General features: G+C 45.7%; 1 protein-coding gene and 1 long non-coding RNA gene across 2 annotated transcripts; both read right to left on the bottom strand.

Annotated features, from left to right (window-relative positions):
• Positions 1-423: 423 nt before the first annotated feature.
• On the bottom strand, positions 424-4,155 carry mych (myelocytomatosis oncogene homolog). The gene is made up of 3 exons (XM_088310101.1): positions 3,590-4,155; positions 1,842-2,404; positions 424-1,117 (listed from the first exon to the last, which is right to left on the bottom strand). Exons 2-3 carry the CDS (start codon positions 2,395-2,397, stop codon positions 570-572), a joined length of 1,104 nt encoding a protein of 367 aa, XP_088166227.1. The 5' UTR covers positions 2,398-2,404; positions 3,590-4,155; the 3' UTR covers positions 424-569.
• Positions 4,156-5,220: 1,065 nt separating this feature from the next.
• On the bottom strand, positions 5,221-16,732 carry LOC148326673 (uncharacterized). The gene is made up of 3 exons (XR_015845877.1): positions 16,716-16,732; positions 10,729-10,958; positions 5,221-5,704 (listed from the first exon to the last, which is right to left on the bottom strand). It is a non-coding gene; the product is annotated as an uncharacterized LOC148326673 (long non-coding RNA).
• Positions 16,733-16,923: the final 191 nt, after the last annotated feature.

The following is a 16,923-nucleotide window of genomic DNA, read 5'->3' on the forward strand; positions in this document are numbered from 1 at the left end:
GAAATTCAGGGAACTGGAAGTTCCACAAAAAAGACCTGAAGGCCATCAAAATGAGCGACGGCGGAGGGATTGCTGGTTGCTATGGCTACAAGACATCCTGAATACACTACTCGCAAAAAACGGACAATTTTGGCATGAGTGCTGAAATTCCAAGATTAAGCCAAAATGCAATATGGGCGGGGGCGAACCATCAACCCCCCGACACCCCACATCCCGCAAACCCCACCTTGCACACTACATTCATTTGTGTGCTTTCTTGTGACTCGTCTGAACTCATTTTTTTGTTTCAATCTCACAGCCAAATTGCTAACTTTTTTGCGAGTTGTGCATGTTCAAGTTTCACCAACAAGAACTGACCTCGTTCGCGTATTCAAACAGTCAGCAGTCAAGGCATCGCAACGTGTGTGTGTGTGTGTGCGCGTGTGTGTGCGTGTGTGCGCGCGTGCGTCAAGTCTTCTGAGAAGTCCATCTTTGTGCGTACTTGTCAACACGTCCTCCTGGTTCCTGAAAGCAAAATGTCAATTGTTGTGGACAAATAAAACGTCTCTCTTTGCCTTTTTTCTTTCTTTTCATGAACGGGCGAGCGTCCGAAGGTGCTGCAGTCGCGCTTTGAGCTCCTCCTGCTTGGCGCGGAGTTTGTCCCTACGGCCCTGTAGCCGGCGGGCGCCGTCCTCCAGACCGTGGATGCAGTCTCGGGCCTTCTTCAGGATGACCACCTTGGACGCCTTGTCGTTGCGCGACAACTCGGGGACGTTGTCGCGGAGGCGCACAAAGCAGTTCTTGAGCTCGTTGCGCCGCTGCCGCTCCATCACGTTGTGCGTGCGACGCCGCTCCTCCTCGTCCTCCGTCTCGGCCGGGTGCCGCCACGACGTCTGCTGGTGGCGAGCGGATGTCGAGGACAAAGCGTGATGGGCGCCGGCGCGGGAGCGCTTGTGGGATGAGGAAGGCGGCGGTGAGGCCGGGCGCGGCGCGGCATAATTGTGCTGCAGCTGGATCTCAAAGTGGTGGCGCTGGAGAGCTCGCCGCTCCTCCTCGACCTCGTCGTCGTCCCGCCGCTTCCGGCGAGAGGACGGGCTGGAGGGGCAGTGCCCCACTGTCACCACGTCAATCTCCTCCTCTGTCAAACCACAAGAGCGGACAAAATATTTAAAATACTAATTATAATACCGCAATGCCATGTATGAATTTGAAAAAAAAAATTAAAGCCATTTCAAAAAAAGAATATATGTATTTAAGTAAAAAACAAAAATAAGAAAAAAAGATTCTAAATTAAAAATTCTACAAAATGTTTGGTGGCAAAATACATATTCCTCTATTAGTTATATAAAATATAATATATACTGTTAAAAAATAAATTGACATTTCATAAATATATTCACAAAATTAAATTTGAAATATACACCTTTACTCCTTTCAAGTAGTTTTACAGATTAAAATAGATTTTTTTTAATGCTTTTAAATGAAAATATTAGATATAAGAATGACATGAATAATAATTCAAACGTAGTATGTATATATTTTTTTCAATGTATAGTGATGAGTCAAATAAATGGGCATTGAACATAACGGTGAACCACTTCCTGTGTGGTTAACGGTCAGCAATGCCAGGACTGCATGAGTCATTAAATGTTCATGAGTGGCGCACGCGCCAGACACGCGCACGCCAAGCTGCCAGTCAGCAGCCAAGACTCCGCCCACAAACCGCCTTTAAAAAACTATTATGCCGGCAAGCGCACGTGTGTGTGTGTGTGCGTGGGGGTGTGTGGGGGTGTGTGTGCGTGTGTGAGAGAGTGTGTGTGCGCGTGGGCAGACTTGAAAGAGCAGAGAAACGTTTGTCTCACCGGAGTCGCTGGACGAGTACGTCGACACGTCTCCTCCAGCGGAGTAGTAGTCGGACGTGGCCTCGGCCGTCTCGCGGCCCCCCATCAGGTTCTGGCAGTCCAGCGTGGAGCCGGCGAGACCCTCGAAGATGCTTGTGTCCATGTCGGACAGCAGTGGGCTGGAGCCCAGCACAGACGCCGCCAGCTTCTCCTCCGGGCTCTTGTCAGATGCCAGGCAGCGCCACAGGCTGTCCTCATCGCTCTCCTCATCCTCATCCAGCAAGGGGGAGGGGGGCCGCCCCCCTCCCCCGCCGCTCCCCTCCTTGTCTTGGATGTAGGCGCAGTTCCAGTTGAGGTGCATGTCGTAGTCCTCCAGTAGGATGTCCGACACGAAGCTCAGCTGGTCACCGCTGGAGAGAGGCTTGGCCCCCCCGGCGGCACCCACCTTCATAGGAGGCGACTGCGGGGGAGTGGGCAGGGACTGGAGGTCCTTCATCAGAATTTGGCAGAACTCTTCGTCAAAGAGCAGCGGCTCTGAATAGAGCCAGTCCTGCGACTGGGCAAAGCTTTGCAACATCTTCAAACTGCAGACAAAAGAACATTAAAAAAAATTAATAATAATAAAAAAAAAAAAAAGGAAATCAGTTAAAATCTTCAGATCCAGACAAACAGGTTAATCCCAGAGAGAAAGTGAACCTGCCCAAACAGAAAAGTAAGTTTCACTCCGAGTGGGCTGTCCTTTATCCATGTTTACATCACTGGGAATCCACCCACTCCTTTCAAGGCTGATCAGCCCCGAAAAAGGCCACACCCTTATCTCATCACGTCACAGCAACAGCTGGAGGAGAAGTATGGAGCGCGTGTGTGCGTGTATTTGTGTGTGTGTTGGGGAGGGGGGGTCAAACACCTTTAGATGATTTTCAAATAGCAGCTTCAATGAGGTTAGCAAATAACGACTCTGACTTTGCACACAAACAGACGCAAGTCGTAGTTTAGGACTCAGACGCACTCACGTCACGATTACATTCTGCGTGTCTGTGTTGCATGCTCGCCGGGGACAACAAAGCCATGCCGGTTGCTGCGCGCATTTTATATACACACTTTGTATTGCGTATGTATCCGAATGAATGGAGGGCAGGGCTTTCCTTGACGCCCTTGCGCGGAGCGTGGAGACAGGACCCATGCGTAAATTTCCATTTTTTCTTTCAACAAAAACACACCACGCCGAGTTTCTCTCCGAGGATTAAGGCTAAGACAGAAATCATACATTAAGCAGAGACTCGCGCAGTTTCTGAGCAACGAAACAGCTTGTGAAAAATGTGCGCATTTCCTAATGAGGGTTTGGCTCCTCCGCAGTGAGGTCAAAGCACACCCTAGTACAGCGTCAAATAAGAGCCACGTGTGGGATTTTTCAGCAATTTAATCGCCTTGTAACTACAAACATCGACGCCGAATTGCGTTCAGACACATTACACAAACAAAGGCGGTCAACAATTCGCCAAGAGTGGCGTGGTCTAAGCGTAATTAAGCAGCTTGTGAAAAATGTGCGCATTTCCTAATGAGGGTTTTGACTTGCAGACGACACCCAGCGGCGTCTTCACGCGACGCATTTGCCAAAGCAAACCAGCGTCGGCTTCCATTTAAAAACCAAGCTCGTCACACGCAGAGTTCCCACGCGTGGAACGCGACCGTCAAAGCTTTTGCTTCAAAGGGCGCCGGTTGTCGTAGGTTACCACTCGTCATAAAGACAAAAAAAGAGGCGTTCTTACCGGCAGTTGAGCTTTCAAAGGCACGGTTGGATTTCAATGAAGTGGAAGAACAGCATCCACGGAGGTCAAAGTCCACACACGCACAAGCTAATGGCCGAGGAGAAGGGCGACTAGTCGGTGACGAAGACAAGTTGCTGTCGTGTAAAGTTGGACTGCGAACTGGGCAGCATGGCACGCGGCGCGGCGTCCTGTCCCACCAGCTAGCTACCAGTTAGCACACAAAGTGGGTGTGGCCGAAGCGGCCGCAGGGCTTTTATCGGCGCGGTTCGCCGGTGTCCCTCCGCGAGAAAAAACCGCGCCAAAACGCCACCCTCGACATACCGGCACAGGACCGATTTTTCTATCATCGCCATAAATAAGCGTTTCCATCGGTTCCAGGCGGGAAACCGGCGGGGATAGGCGGCACCGTGGAATCTATCGTGCGAGGTTGGGTCTAGCTCGTCTCGCTGGCGCAGGGATACCAGGCGCAAGCTGTGATTCAAGGAAAAGGATGGCGGTAAAAGTGAGCACATTCACCCACGTGGATCGGCTAAAGAAGCCGGCTGTCTCCCTGCCTGTCTTCCTGCCTGTCTCCCTGCCTGTCTGCAGGAGCGTCCGTCTGTCGCTCTCTCTCTCTCTCTCTCCCTCCCTTCCTTCCTTCTCAACGCCTGTCTGTCCCCTTCAATCGTTATTTAAAGCGGCAGTACTCAGTACAATCGCCATTGCAACATTGCATGCAAATCAAAGTACGTTTGACTTAAAAAATAAATAAAGGAGTGTGATTTCGTTTCGAATTGAAACAAGCTGTATATATTAAAGGTTTTTAAAAATATTTTTGTACGTAGTTTTCTAAATAAAAGAAAAAACTAGACTCGAAAATGAAAACATCAAAAATGGTATTATTAAAAAATATTTAGTTTATATAAACATACTTTTTTTACATGATTAAATAGGTTGTGCATCTACTCCAGCATGAACAATGATTACATTTTAATGAATGAATTAAAAAAGAAATTGAATGTAGTTTTTAGAGTAATTTCAAGTGACCGTGCATGAATTTCCATCGCAACACTGCAATGAAACATCTTTCAAAGTACAGTTTACTTAGAATAAATGCAGAAGAAAAGTTCTAGACGTTAGTTTTTAAACACTTTGAGTATCTTTAAAAAAAATCTACTTTTAAAAGTACAAAAGGAATCGTTAAAAAAATGATGAAAACATTGCTTTATCGCGCCTTTTTCACGAGACTAAATAAGTTCAAGTTATTTCTCAATGAAGTGAACAAAGCAATGCCGTTCAACGACCACCTGTATTGGACTCGCAGTTGTTTTGTGTTATTTGGTCAGGATTTAAAGTCGGCTGCAAGATTTTGTCCAAAATGATGATCACAATTATTTAGATCAATATGCAATCATGATTATTAATTCACAATTAGTCATTATGTTAGGGAAAATGTGTCATTTTATTGCACTTCTTTTCGACATAGAATGTGTCAAACAGTTTTCAGTGCAAAACGAAACTTAAATATTCACACATTTTTCGACAAACACTGCCTATTTGGCATCTATAGCCGTCAATGGCAGCGAACGTAAAATGTAAATATTGTAAACGCTCGCTCATGTTCATCTAATCGTGGCAGACAAAATTGTGAGCGGTATTAAAATTCAATGAAACATGCAGCCATATTTCAAAGTGCAATTTTGTATTTTTAATGACCATTTGATTCAATTATTGCGCCACTTCTTGACCGCTTTGTCTCTGCCTACAAGGTCAAATTCCTTGCTTGTGATGTGACTTGATTTGCGTTTCTTCCTCCTCAATGACTGCAAAGGAGTCCACCTTTGTCCTGATTTTCTCCACTTTTCTTTTTTTTTTTTGTAGCAGGGCCCTGCAGCAACACATAAAGCAGCGTGGAATGTGTGAAAGAGGTGAAGCGTGTCCGAGTTGGCATGAATCAAACTCCCGGACCGCAGCCCTCCTTCTTGCTCCTCTTCCTCCGCCTCCTTACAAAATGGATGGAGTGACTCCCTCGTACACGTGCTCGCCCGTGCGGCCAATCAGAGCTAGCGTGGCTCAGCTGCACGTGAGTGCTCGGCTTCCCCCAAGGAATGCTGCAAGGAGGCGCCAAGCCCTCCGCTATCAGTTGTTGGGACACAAAATATACTCAAATTCGTATTTCGACATTTGCTGCACAGAAACACATCCGAAATCTAACATGCACGAAAAATAAATAAATAAATATTTGGCAAAAAAAAAATGTGATTCCACTTGACGATCAGTCAAGAATTTATGCTTACTAATCGAAAATTTGGCCCGGAAAATTTGACGATAAATGCATTCATTTTCATTCCATGTATTTTAGTGACTATTTTATTTGTTTAAAAAAATATATTTTTTAAAGCTGCTTTTGACCCAGCACACAATGTGCTTATTTCATTGTGTGCACCATGCATGTACTTTGTGTGTGCATACACAGCTCACAATAGGCATAATCGTATCATCGAAATAAAAAGAAGCCATAATTGCAGCCTTGCAGACAGTCTGGCACATGGAAGCTATTTCTGCTGGGTGCAAATGCATTTTTATATCTCCCTAAATGGTAGCAAATTGCAACGTGATCCTTCCAATTAAAGACGCTGCTCCAGATCTGTGATGCGGGGGGTGGGGGGGGGGGGCGCATTCTGTGACACAAAGAAGGGAGGCGTTGCAGTCAAGAAGTGGGTTAATGTGCCACCTACAGGCGGCCTGGCAGACTGACTGAGTGGCCTGCTGATTCATTGACTTCAACGGCTCGAATGTGCCGGCTTGTTCCGTGTCAGTTGCACCTCCAATGAATCTGCGGCCGCTTATGAAATCCGACATCACACAGCGCATCCTTTGACCGATTGCGGTGGGGCCTAACCAAGAACAAACGTACTACTGGGTTAAGTTTAACTCTTTGAATTAGGAGTAGCGTAGTGATTGAGTTGAAGTTAAAGTTCAATTAGTTCTCGGGTTAAGCGTAGGGGGTCACGAACAATGTTTTAGGATTAGTGTTAAGGATCAGACCAAGGTCACTTGAGGTAGTTCACATGTTCGGGGTTAATGTTAAAGTGAAAAACGCGTCTTTGACATTTAACTCACCACTGAGAAGTGTTGCCTTGTTAAATTTGAAGGATTAAAAAAAAAAATAAATAGAAGCCATTTGCTGTAAAATTCAGAATCGTCAGTCACTGCACATATTTTCAGCAATTATCTTCAAAAATGCCCCCCCCCCAAAAAAAAAAAACAAAAAACAAAAACCTCTAAGGTTTGGGATTCAGTTAGGTGAAGGTCAAGGGATCGTCTTCGACCCAGTTAAAAAACTCAGAGTTCCGAGTTCGTTTTGGGGTCGTGCATAGACGAGAGTTATGGTTAGGCTTGGACGCAGGTCGTAAATCTGTTGGATTAGGCTCAGTAAAGGGGTGAGGCTCCTGCAAATGTGGAGGTCGAAAGGTCACAGGTCAACTTTCGATTTCCTCATTTAAAACACTGCCAGGTTTATGGTCACGATGAAGGGTAGGGGTCGGATTGGGCGGTGGTGGGTTCGGATTAAGGTTCGGCCGTTGCGTCATCTTCATCTTCCTTCACATCACAGATGGCATGAAAAGGGGCAAGCGGGTGAAGCGTAACGCGACACAGGAAGTAAGCGAGTCGGGTGGGATCGGAGCCGTGTAGCGTGTATGCATGTGTGCGAGCGTGCGGACCAGCCCAACAGTGATCTCGTCCTTATTAGGACTCTCCCGTCGGCCTGCCTGCGTTGGGCTTTAATTAGACCGCAGCCTCTCACTTGGCTCGCGAGCGGAAAGTCAAGAGCAGGACGATGTCCGCTCAACGACGCTGCGGGAGGAACGGACATTGACTTCAGTTGAATGAAAAATGGGATTGGGTTTTGGCTGGTGGGTGGACTTTGGGTTGTTAAAGGCTAGTTAGATGTGGGAGGTTTCGGATACAGTCACAGGAAGGGCGATAACAAGTGTTTGCTTTTCTTCCACTGAAGTTTGTCATCAAAGTTTGATGATGAGCGTTTTGCCTGAAATGTTCATCACATTCCAACAAAGTGTTCAACGTTCACATATTTGGCCCAGTTAGCTCGGCGACAACTTCAAGCCAACGACACATGGCCGACAAGTGTTTTGCTGACGAGGACCCCCCCCAAAACTCAAAGTGGACTGAATGTGGAACTTCCTGACGCGATGACGTCTCGATGCCAAGCAGATGCCGGCGGACGATTTTATTGCAAGACGAGCAGACGTCTCCAACTTGACTCACGTCTGAAGCTGCCTGACTTCCCTCTCAGAGAAAAATGGAAACTATCAAACATGATCCAAAATAAAGCCATTTGAAAATGTGACTCACACCATCGGTTAATCACAGACGCGGAGACTTCCCGGGGTGCATTCCAACATTTCTACATTTTGTTTGTCGACATGCTGGGGGGGAGGGGGCACCTGAACAGATGAGAGCTGCTGTCATGATTGACAGCAAGAGTTTTATGATTCTGGTTCGCGTTTGGGATCGAGGGAAGGCTGAGCGTTAGCTGACTTCGAGGTTCAAGTTCTTTGACGACCGTCTTGGGTTTTCTTCCCAAGAGGGAGTTTCTCTTTGCCTCCTCCGCCCGGCGCTTGCTCATGTGGGCTGCAGTTGGAGTTCATTAGAGACTCAGTTCATCTTTCCATAGGTGAGGAATGTGTTCTTTGACCCACACCGTGTGTGAAGAGCCTCTTTTAACATCGTAGCCCTTTTCACACTGCCCACCAGAGCCACTTTTTTTTTTTTTTTTACTGGGTGAAAAGTATCCACATTGGACGGGAGGGCTTGCAGACCAGAAGCCAAGTGGGGCTTGCGTGAAAGGGAATCGCGGTAAGCCGGGATGGAGGTGTGAGGTTTTCACACCACGCATCTCCCGCCCAGCTGCTGCCGTCTGTGTTGGTGTGAGCGCATACCAGGAGTGAAGCCGCAGAAGTAGCGCAGCCTGGCCTGCTGTGCAACATCTGCAGCTTTACTACGCATCCTTCCAAGAACAGGAAGGACGCGTGCACCCCCTTTCACGCTCATGTTGCATTCCGGGCGGGGAATCGCGGAGGCGGCACCCGTCACGTGCCGAGCGGATGCCGCGTCAGCCCCGTCGGCGTGAGTCGAAAGAAGCTCCGCATTTCGTCATCGGAGTTTCGCATTTCATTGCAGGTGGAGCTTCGCGTCCGGGACTCGAACCGCGCGTGTATGTCGCCGTGTGGCGACCGGTCAATCGTTTGTCTATACGTGCCCCGGCATTGACCGACAGCCGGCCCAGTGCCTCTTGCGCAAAGTCATGTCCCGTATATGAAATGAATGAAGGGACGGACGGATGGGCGTCAGGAGGACGTCGGCCAACACATTCCCGCCTAAATTTACAAGCGGTGTCGCCTTGCGTCCACCCGATCGCTGGTGACATGGTAGCACATTTACTCGGTGGGGGTGCAAGGAGAAGTGGTGCAAAAGGTCAGCCCTCAACGTAGTTAGCATAGCAACTGTTAGCATTTGGTCAAGTTTCATTTGCAAGCGTGGCCAACCACAGCTTGTTATGTAAAATCTCATCAAGCTTCTGCAGCGCTTTCGCTTTTTTGCGTGTTCGCGTCGCAACCGAGAGCTTGTTGGTGTTTTAGCAATTGATTTTCATGTGCAGATCAATAAAATCTGCCCGCCGTCACGTTTTGAGTCTTCTTGTATGTTAGCATGTCAACAATTAACATTTTATCCATTCACCTTACAAGTGTTTTTTTTCTCTCCAAAAGGGAGGAAGAAGCAAGGGGGTGTGTTCTCGACTTGGAGCCGAGTCACGGAGAGACGGAACCACGCAGGCATGTGTGTAAAAGTGTGCGCGTGTGCACATCTGCCAAATCGTCAAAAAGTGTGGAGAGTGTCTGAACTTAGCGGCTAATTGAACACTGAAACCAAGCGGGACATAAAAGAGGACGGATGGACGTTTCAAATCGTTGCAAACTGTCAAAACAAAACAAGAAGGAGCTTCTTGAATTCCGCCTTGTGTGGAACAGGAATGCTCATGCTAAAAAGAATGCAAACAAAGTTGAACTCGTTTACGGCAAGGAATTCACCCAGAAGAGCGTTCGGGTGGCACAATGGGCGCTACTGTTTTGGTTAGCAACAGAGTTGAAATGACTTCAACTGTTCTTTATTGTCCATGTGAACAATAAAGGCAATCTGGTATGAGTCTTTTTTATGTTCGTGATTTCATTTCATCTTTTTTTTTTTTGATAAGTAGAGACTATTCATATGCTGCTGTTTTGGTTAGCAACAAACCTCCATTGGGTTCTGCAGGTACAATTTTTGTGAGAGCAATTGAAGTAATTCGGTATGACTTTTTGATGGGATGAAAGAGAACAATCAATTAGTCGCGTCAAGTGGAAATTGTTTATGTTCCTAGATAGGTGCTCCTGTTTTGGTTAGCAATCAAGTTAACTTCTTCACAGGATCTTTGACGTCTTCAGCAGTCAATGGCAGTAAATGAGTTAAAAGCGGTTCTACAGTTAACCAAGGTTCGTGTGAAGAATTGATGAAAGTAGTTATGACCCATTTACTTTTCTTGGTGGGAAAAGCGAGGCATTTACTTCGCTGTTGTGTTTTAGAAAAACTTTTACGTTCCTCGATACGTGCTCTTGTTTTGTTTCTCGACAAAGTTGAAATGGCATCTGCTGTCAAATATTGTCCAAGTGACATAATTAGTTTTGGCTCATTTGTTTAGCTTGATGGGGAAAATGGAGGCATTCGGTTAGTTGTTGTATCATATACAGCGACGACAAGTGGCGACTGCTGTTTTGGTTCGCAATCGAGTTCAAATGTACGGATTTTTGTTCGTTACACTCAATTTGTTTTCCTTTCAGGGAAAGGCTACCGTTACGTTACATTTCAACTATTGTACAATGAATCGAGACTATTTGTAAGCCTTGTGAGGTGCTGCTGTTCGAGTTAGCAAACCCAGTTGGCGTTTGGCGCTTGTGAGGACGTCCAACAAAAACGAAGACACGATGCAGCGCGAGGCAGAAATGAGAGTGCGCGCCGTAGACGAGCTCTAACTTTGTCCCCTTTTCTTCTGGTTATCCTAAAAATAACCTGGGCTGGTAACACCACTCCACCGCACTAACCTCGCTCTCCCACTCCAGCCCGCCTTTGCCTCCGCCTCCTCCCGGTCGTTCCTCAAGTTCCTAGAATTTTGCTGCGGTTGTTCTGGGACCCCGTCCTGCGCCGTCCGAGGCTTCACATGGCGCTCGCATGTGCGTCGTCCGATTGGCCCGTTGAGCGCAAGTCGGCCTTCCTCATTGGGCGGGGAGATGTCTGTTGCTTTGCTGCTTTTCCTCCTGCAGCTTTCATGAATCTGCACATAAACACTTGATCTTCACCACATGATTTCTTTCACGACGCCGTTTCTAACAGACTAAGGTTTTCAAGGTCAAACGCAAAGGGCAAGGTCACAGAAAGGTCAAACATTTACAAGTGACAGTATTTATGTGATCTTCTTGAAACTGGGTGGAGCTCGCCACTCAGCTGATTTGTTTTTGGGTCGTTTTCTGAGGTTGAAGTTCACAGGCAACAAGGCGACAAACTGCGTCAACGTCAACGTTAGTGCTTTCCACGTACGTGTGGCAGGCAAACGGTGACCCGCCGCTTGAGTAGAAGCACCATCGACTCAGGACTAACTCCGCACGGTTTTTAATTTCTGGACCTGAATTTCACACCGCTCGGTATTATCTTGTTCATGAGCGATCATACCGACAAAATCAGAATGACGACAAGTGTGCTGACAAACAAATTCTAAATATTTGCCCGTGCACAGTCAACACTGTGATCGATGAAAATCAATGATTAAAAAAAAAAAAAATCATTTTCCTCATGCCTGTAGTGCTACGGAAAAATTTGCCAGTAGGTGACTCACCTTGTGATTTGCAAATGAGCGGAGGTTTACTGTCAAATGAATCTTATTTGATTGAATTAAACCCTTAAACAATTTCTCTCCATCCTTCACATGCTGCGCTTGTCAACGTCACACCCTCGCTAATGGGGTTAGGAAGTGGGCCATGTGATGAGACGTTCAGTGTGTGTGTGTGTGTGTGTGTGTGTGCTCATCTTCAGCACAGTATGTCGCGCTGTTGTTTGACAATAGCGACAGTGTGTTTCACTAACACAATAAGTGCGACCGGCGGGTGATAAGAAGAAGTACATTATTGTCTCAAATATAGTTTCCATAAAATGTTGGGAATATTTCATGTTGGATTAAAATCTCAGGATGAACAGAAAATGCACAATAACTTTTACATCAAAACTTTAGGAGAGCGGCAAAGCGGCAGTAAAACAGGCCAAACTGCAGTAGTCATGGGATAAGGCATATCTCATCATCTTTCATCATGAAAGAATGGAAATTCCATGAATCTGTTGCAGCAAACGAAGATGAAGAATGAAACCATTTATTCATCATAATGAATTCATTGCGAATCCTGCAGTGTGCGACTTGGCCACTGGGGGCAGTAAAATGCAGACACAAACCACCGATGACGCTGCAAAAATATTAGACGCTCTTTGCAGAAGATGAAGCATACCGGTCTTTGAGTGTTGATATATTATTTGTTAATAATCTCGAGCTGGGCGGCACGGCGGACGACCGGTTAGCACGATAGCTCAGAGGTGCAGGATTTGAATCCGAATCGTGATTTCAATTTTGAAATCAAACCAAAATAATCGTGATGATTCTAATTTCCGTAATCGCCCAGCCTTACTACAGGACTGCGGCAACATTTGTGTTCACAAACACTTTGCTGAAAAGGTTAAAACATCAGCACACAGATGCAATTCGTTAGCCCGTCTATGGTGTTTTGCGTCACACGTTAGCTTTAAGATTCAGGGTAAAGTTTTACGTTTGTCGATTCACGTGGATCGAGCAGACAGAAAACGTCTCGTTTATTGAGCAATGGTAACAACACGTTTGCAGTCATGAACGTTTATCTGAAGCGGTATGGCGCAACAACGCCGCACTTCTCGGTCCCACTTGCGACACCGGCGGCGTAACGCTCAAGATAGGCCTCGCTATCACTGAGCGGCAGAAAGAGGAAGAGCGAGCGAGCGAGCGAGCGAGCGAGCGAGAGCATTGTGCCCCGGGAGGCCCCTTCCTCTTCCTCTCCTCTTTTGAGTCATGAATGAAGCGGCAGGCCCAGAAGACTGAATGGAGAAGTGATGCGTTTGCAGACTGCAGGAACATTTTGGATCCTGCAGCCTTCCTGTTGATTCACTCACATCCAAAATAGGATCAAAAAACGAGTTTGAATTCTCCGTGAGCGTTTCAAAGTTGGATTCGGGTTCCCAGCCTGCGTTAAGGTTCTGACATTGGATTTCAGGCAAAGTGTTACGCTGTCAAATGAGGGTTTTATGCCACGATTGGGGTTTTGATTTGAATTTCAAGTCTGGGTTGGCGTTCTAGAATAAGGGTCACGGTTAGGGTTTCAAATTTAAGGTTGAAACACGGGCTGTGTGATTTCAAAAGCGAATTGGGGTTCGGATTTTAAGACAGGGTAAGGCTTTCCGTTAAGGTTTCAAGAGATGATTAGAGTTGCAAATTATGGTTTCAAGTCAGTGATTGGGGTTCAAAATAGGGTTTCAAGCCAGGGTTATGGTTTATAATAATTTGGGTTTTGAGCCAGGTTTAGGGTTTTAATTTAAGATTTAAACTTTGTATTCAAGCAAAAGATTCTGGTTTCAAATTCGAGATTGAAATATGGGATACGGTATCAAGTAATGGATTCTAGAGTTTCAATGTCGTGGTTGTTTCAAATGAAGGTTTCAAGCAAAGCGTTAAGGTTTTAAAAGAGAGCTTCAATACAGTGTTAGGTAAGCAGGGTTTCAAGTTTTAGGATAAATCTTGATGCCCTGTGGCCTTTACTGCCACTCACAGGTCAGAGCGAGTACTGCAATCATGTGGCGTTTTCTCTTCTTTTTTCGCAAGCCAGAAGAAAGTGTGCGCGCCTGCCTGACGTTATTCAGCTTTACTTACTGTTACGGTCAACTTGCTTTGGGTATAAGATGTACACTCAGAAACAACATGGCACTGACAAAAAGCTCGCTTTGAGTAGCATGTGAGAAAGAGACGGTTACATGATTGTGTGTTATTTGTATGAGTGTGTGTGTGTTGCTGCTGATAGCACTCTGGGGATGAACAGTGTGTTTTCTGTTTACTATTGATAGTCTGATCATCACTCGGGATTCACTTATCTGCCCGAACACAACCAACTACTGATTAACACACACACACACACACACACACACACACACGCACACCGTGCAACTGATTTCCTCTGTAATCCATTCCAGTTTTTTGTAACATTTTCTTAACGGCCACATGCAGGCAAAAAATGAGAGAAATGCTGAAGAAAATCCCAAAGTAAATACAATATCCTCTCAAGGAGATTTGCAGAAGTTTGACGAGGAGCCGCACGTGGCGACAGTTTGACACTGGAAGCGCAAATTGTTTGACTTTTGGACCATTTGATGAAGACAGATGACACGATTGGTGGTGATTAGTGCACTTTGACTAACTTTTGACGCACTTAACTGTTCCGAGATCGTGAAGGACTTTCCTCGACGTCGCTTCTGTCAATCCAGTTCGAACTGGAGTTGGGGTTTGGAGTTGGGAATTAGGATTTCAATTTAAATTTTTTTTTTGGGGGGGTTGAGGTGTCAAGTTTGGGGTTAGGATTTCAGAAGTAGGGATTTAAAGTAGAATTTCAAAACTCGTTTAAAGATGTCAACAAGGTATCGGGTTTTAAGGTAAGGTAAGGGTTTCAAAGTCGGGTTTCAAGTGAGGTTTGGGGCTGACTGAGGGTTTTAAACAAGATTTACGGCTTCCGGCGGGGTTAAGATTTCAGAATATGGTTTTAAGCCACAATTAGGGTCTCAAAGTAAGGTCTCAAACCAGGGTTGGAGTTTCAAATGAGGGTTTTAAGACGTAAGGTATCTAGCAGGATTAGGTTCTCAAAATTGTATTTCAGGCCTGGATTTTGGGTTCTAACCATCGGTTACGGCTTCAAATTTGGGGTTTAAGACAGAGTTGAGGTTTCAAGTTTTGGTTCAGGTTTCAAGCCTCGGGGATGGTCCTAAATAGAATGTAGCGGCGATGAGCTGACTTTGAAAGGATCATTCTGTCGGTAACGTCAACCGCATGGAGTCCCTCTGCAAGATAAACAGACGCTTGCGATCCCGTCACGCTCCACCCAAACCACGGGAAGGCGTCACGGGGGCAACCCCTGCACGGTGGTCTCTGTGGCCACATGGCGCGATATTCGTGCACTGGGAGGAACAATAGTTACAGGACTGTTGAATTCCGCACAAACTTGGGAAACAGCCAAACCAAACGTAGCTTCTCATTACGGTCAGTTAAAGCAAAAATAAATCAATAAAAATAAATAAAGCCACTTTGGAATTTGATGAATCAATTGTGTGGGGGAGTTCAAGTGTTACAATAGATGACTGCTTTGTACACAAACATAGCAGCAGCTGACCAGAAGAAGACCCAAAATGGAGCCCTGCGGAACCCCTGCGACCAACTGCGGGATTCCAAAAAACGTCCTCTGAAATAGCTTTCTGGCAGGAAAAGTTCAAGGACAAAAGGTGGAATTCAAATCATGAGTCCAATGTGATCAAAGTTCAAGATCAGCAGGGCCGCTAAAATTGAACTTTTTCACACATGTAGGAAGGGGCTAGAAGAGACAATATAAGCCAAATTGGATGCATTGAATGTGATTATAATTTCATTTTAACGTTTCAAGACAGTGTTATGGTTGTAAAACAAAAGTGACGGGTTCCATAATGTGTTTCAATCCTGGATAAGGATTTGAAACAAGGGTTAAAATTGCAAGTTTGGGTTTTGATATAGGATTTGAAAACATAACAAAGGTTTTACACAAGATTTAGGATTTCAAATGAGGTTTTGAGCTGGAGTAAGAGTTTCAAAGTAGGTTCCCAGGATGGATTATGGTTCCTGGAAAGCGGTTTTAAATTGTGGTTTCAAGACATGGTTATCGTTTCAATTGAGTTTCTAGCCATGGCGCGTCTTTCAAGCCTGGAAAAGGTTTGAAACCAAATGGAAGCTTTTACATTAGGATTTCAAGCCTGGGTTAGGGATTTAAATTACGCTTTCAACACAGCGTTAGGAGTTTAAGATCATTTTAAACAGGGTGTGCAAACCGGGGATCATCTTGGATTGGGGATTTAAACAAGGATTCATTTAAAAGTATGATTTTTCAATTTCAAGACGGTGTTTTCAGTTTCAAGGCAGCATTAAAGCTTGAACGAAGGTTTTCAACTCAAACACTTCTTGTTCTTCGGGTTGACGTGGACGAGGATGCGCTCACACTGACTTCTCGGGAATGTAGGAAGTCTGTCATTACGCTTTGGCGACAAGGAAACTTCAAACTCGTAATTTGAGGGGGAAGGACGGGATGACCGCAACCAATCTGCTCTCGCTTTCTTTCTTTCACACGCGCACGTGTGTGTGTGTGACTGAGTGTGCGTGTAGCGTGTAGTGTGTCTTCACTGACGACTACACGCTTATTGTAATGCAGTGACTGGCTCTCCAGCGCCTCCTAGAAAGTGCAAAAAAAATAAAATAAAGCAGACCTCAGCACGAGTTTCACCGACAGACGCAAAACTCAGCGGCTGCCTCTATCATGACAGGACGCACCAAAAGTCTCAAGGAACCTGACCTGAAATTGGACAGCAAGTTGAGCATTTTAGTTCAAAGCAGTTATGTAGGCCAAATTAAAAAAGGAATCGGGTAGAGCAAACTTTTGCCGATTGGCTAATCACTAAACTCATTGAAAGTGAGCTGATTTAACCATCTTTTGACTTGAAATGTGGTGCAGTCCGATTTTCAGGTTGTCAGTATCATGCACATTGAGTCTCTCCTAGAAATGTTCTCTTTGCAAAAGCATAGTGACACACACAATGCAACTATTAAATGATGAAATTAGCCTAGCAGATGCTTTCATATCTGCATGCCTGATGTTAATACCAAACCAATCCGTGTAAAAATTGGTCAAGAATTCGACGAGTTCTGATTAATTTATTGGAACCAAACACAGTTGATTACCTCAATAGAAGAAGCGTTGGCAGGGGACTCCCGGGTAATGATGGCGGCTACGACTGCACGTCCTCAACCAGCCAAGGCGACCTCTAGCGGATGTTTGTCAGTATGACAGCCGGCCGGCATCGCCTCTCGATCCACGTTGCTTTTTTTTTTTTACCGCCATCCATTTCCTGGAATTCCAACCCCCTCCTTTGTATCCCCCCGCCGGATT

Source organism: Idiotropiscis lumnitzeri, chromosome 11, assembly GCF_059441095.1.
Source record: "Idiotropiscis lumnitzeri isolate Australia: NSW breed Sydney's pygmy pipehorse chromosome 11, RoL_Ilum_1.0, whole genome shotgun sequence".
Classification (NCBI taxonomy): domain Eukaryota; kingdom Metazoa; phylum Chordata; class Actinopteri; order Syngnathiformes; family Syngnathidae; genus Idiotropiscis; species Idiotropiscis lumnitzeri.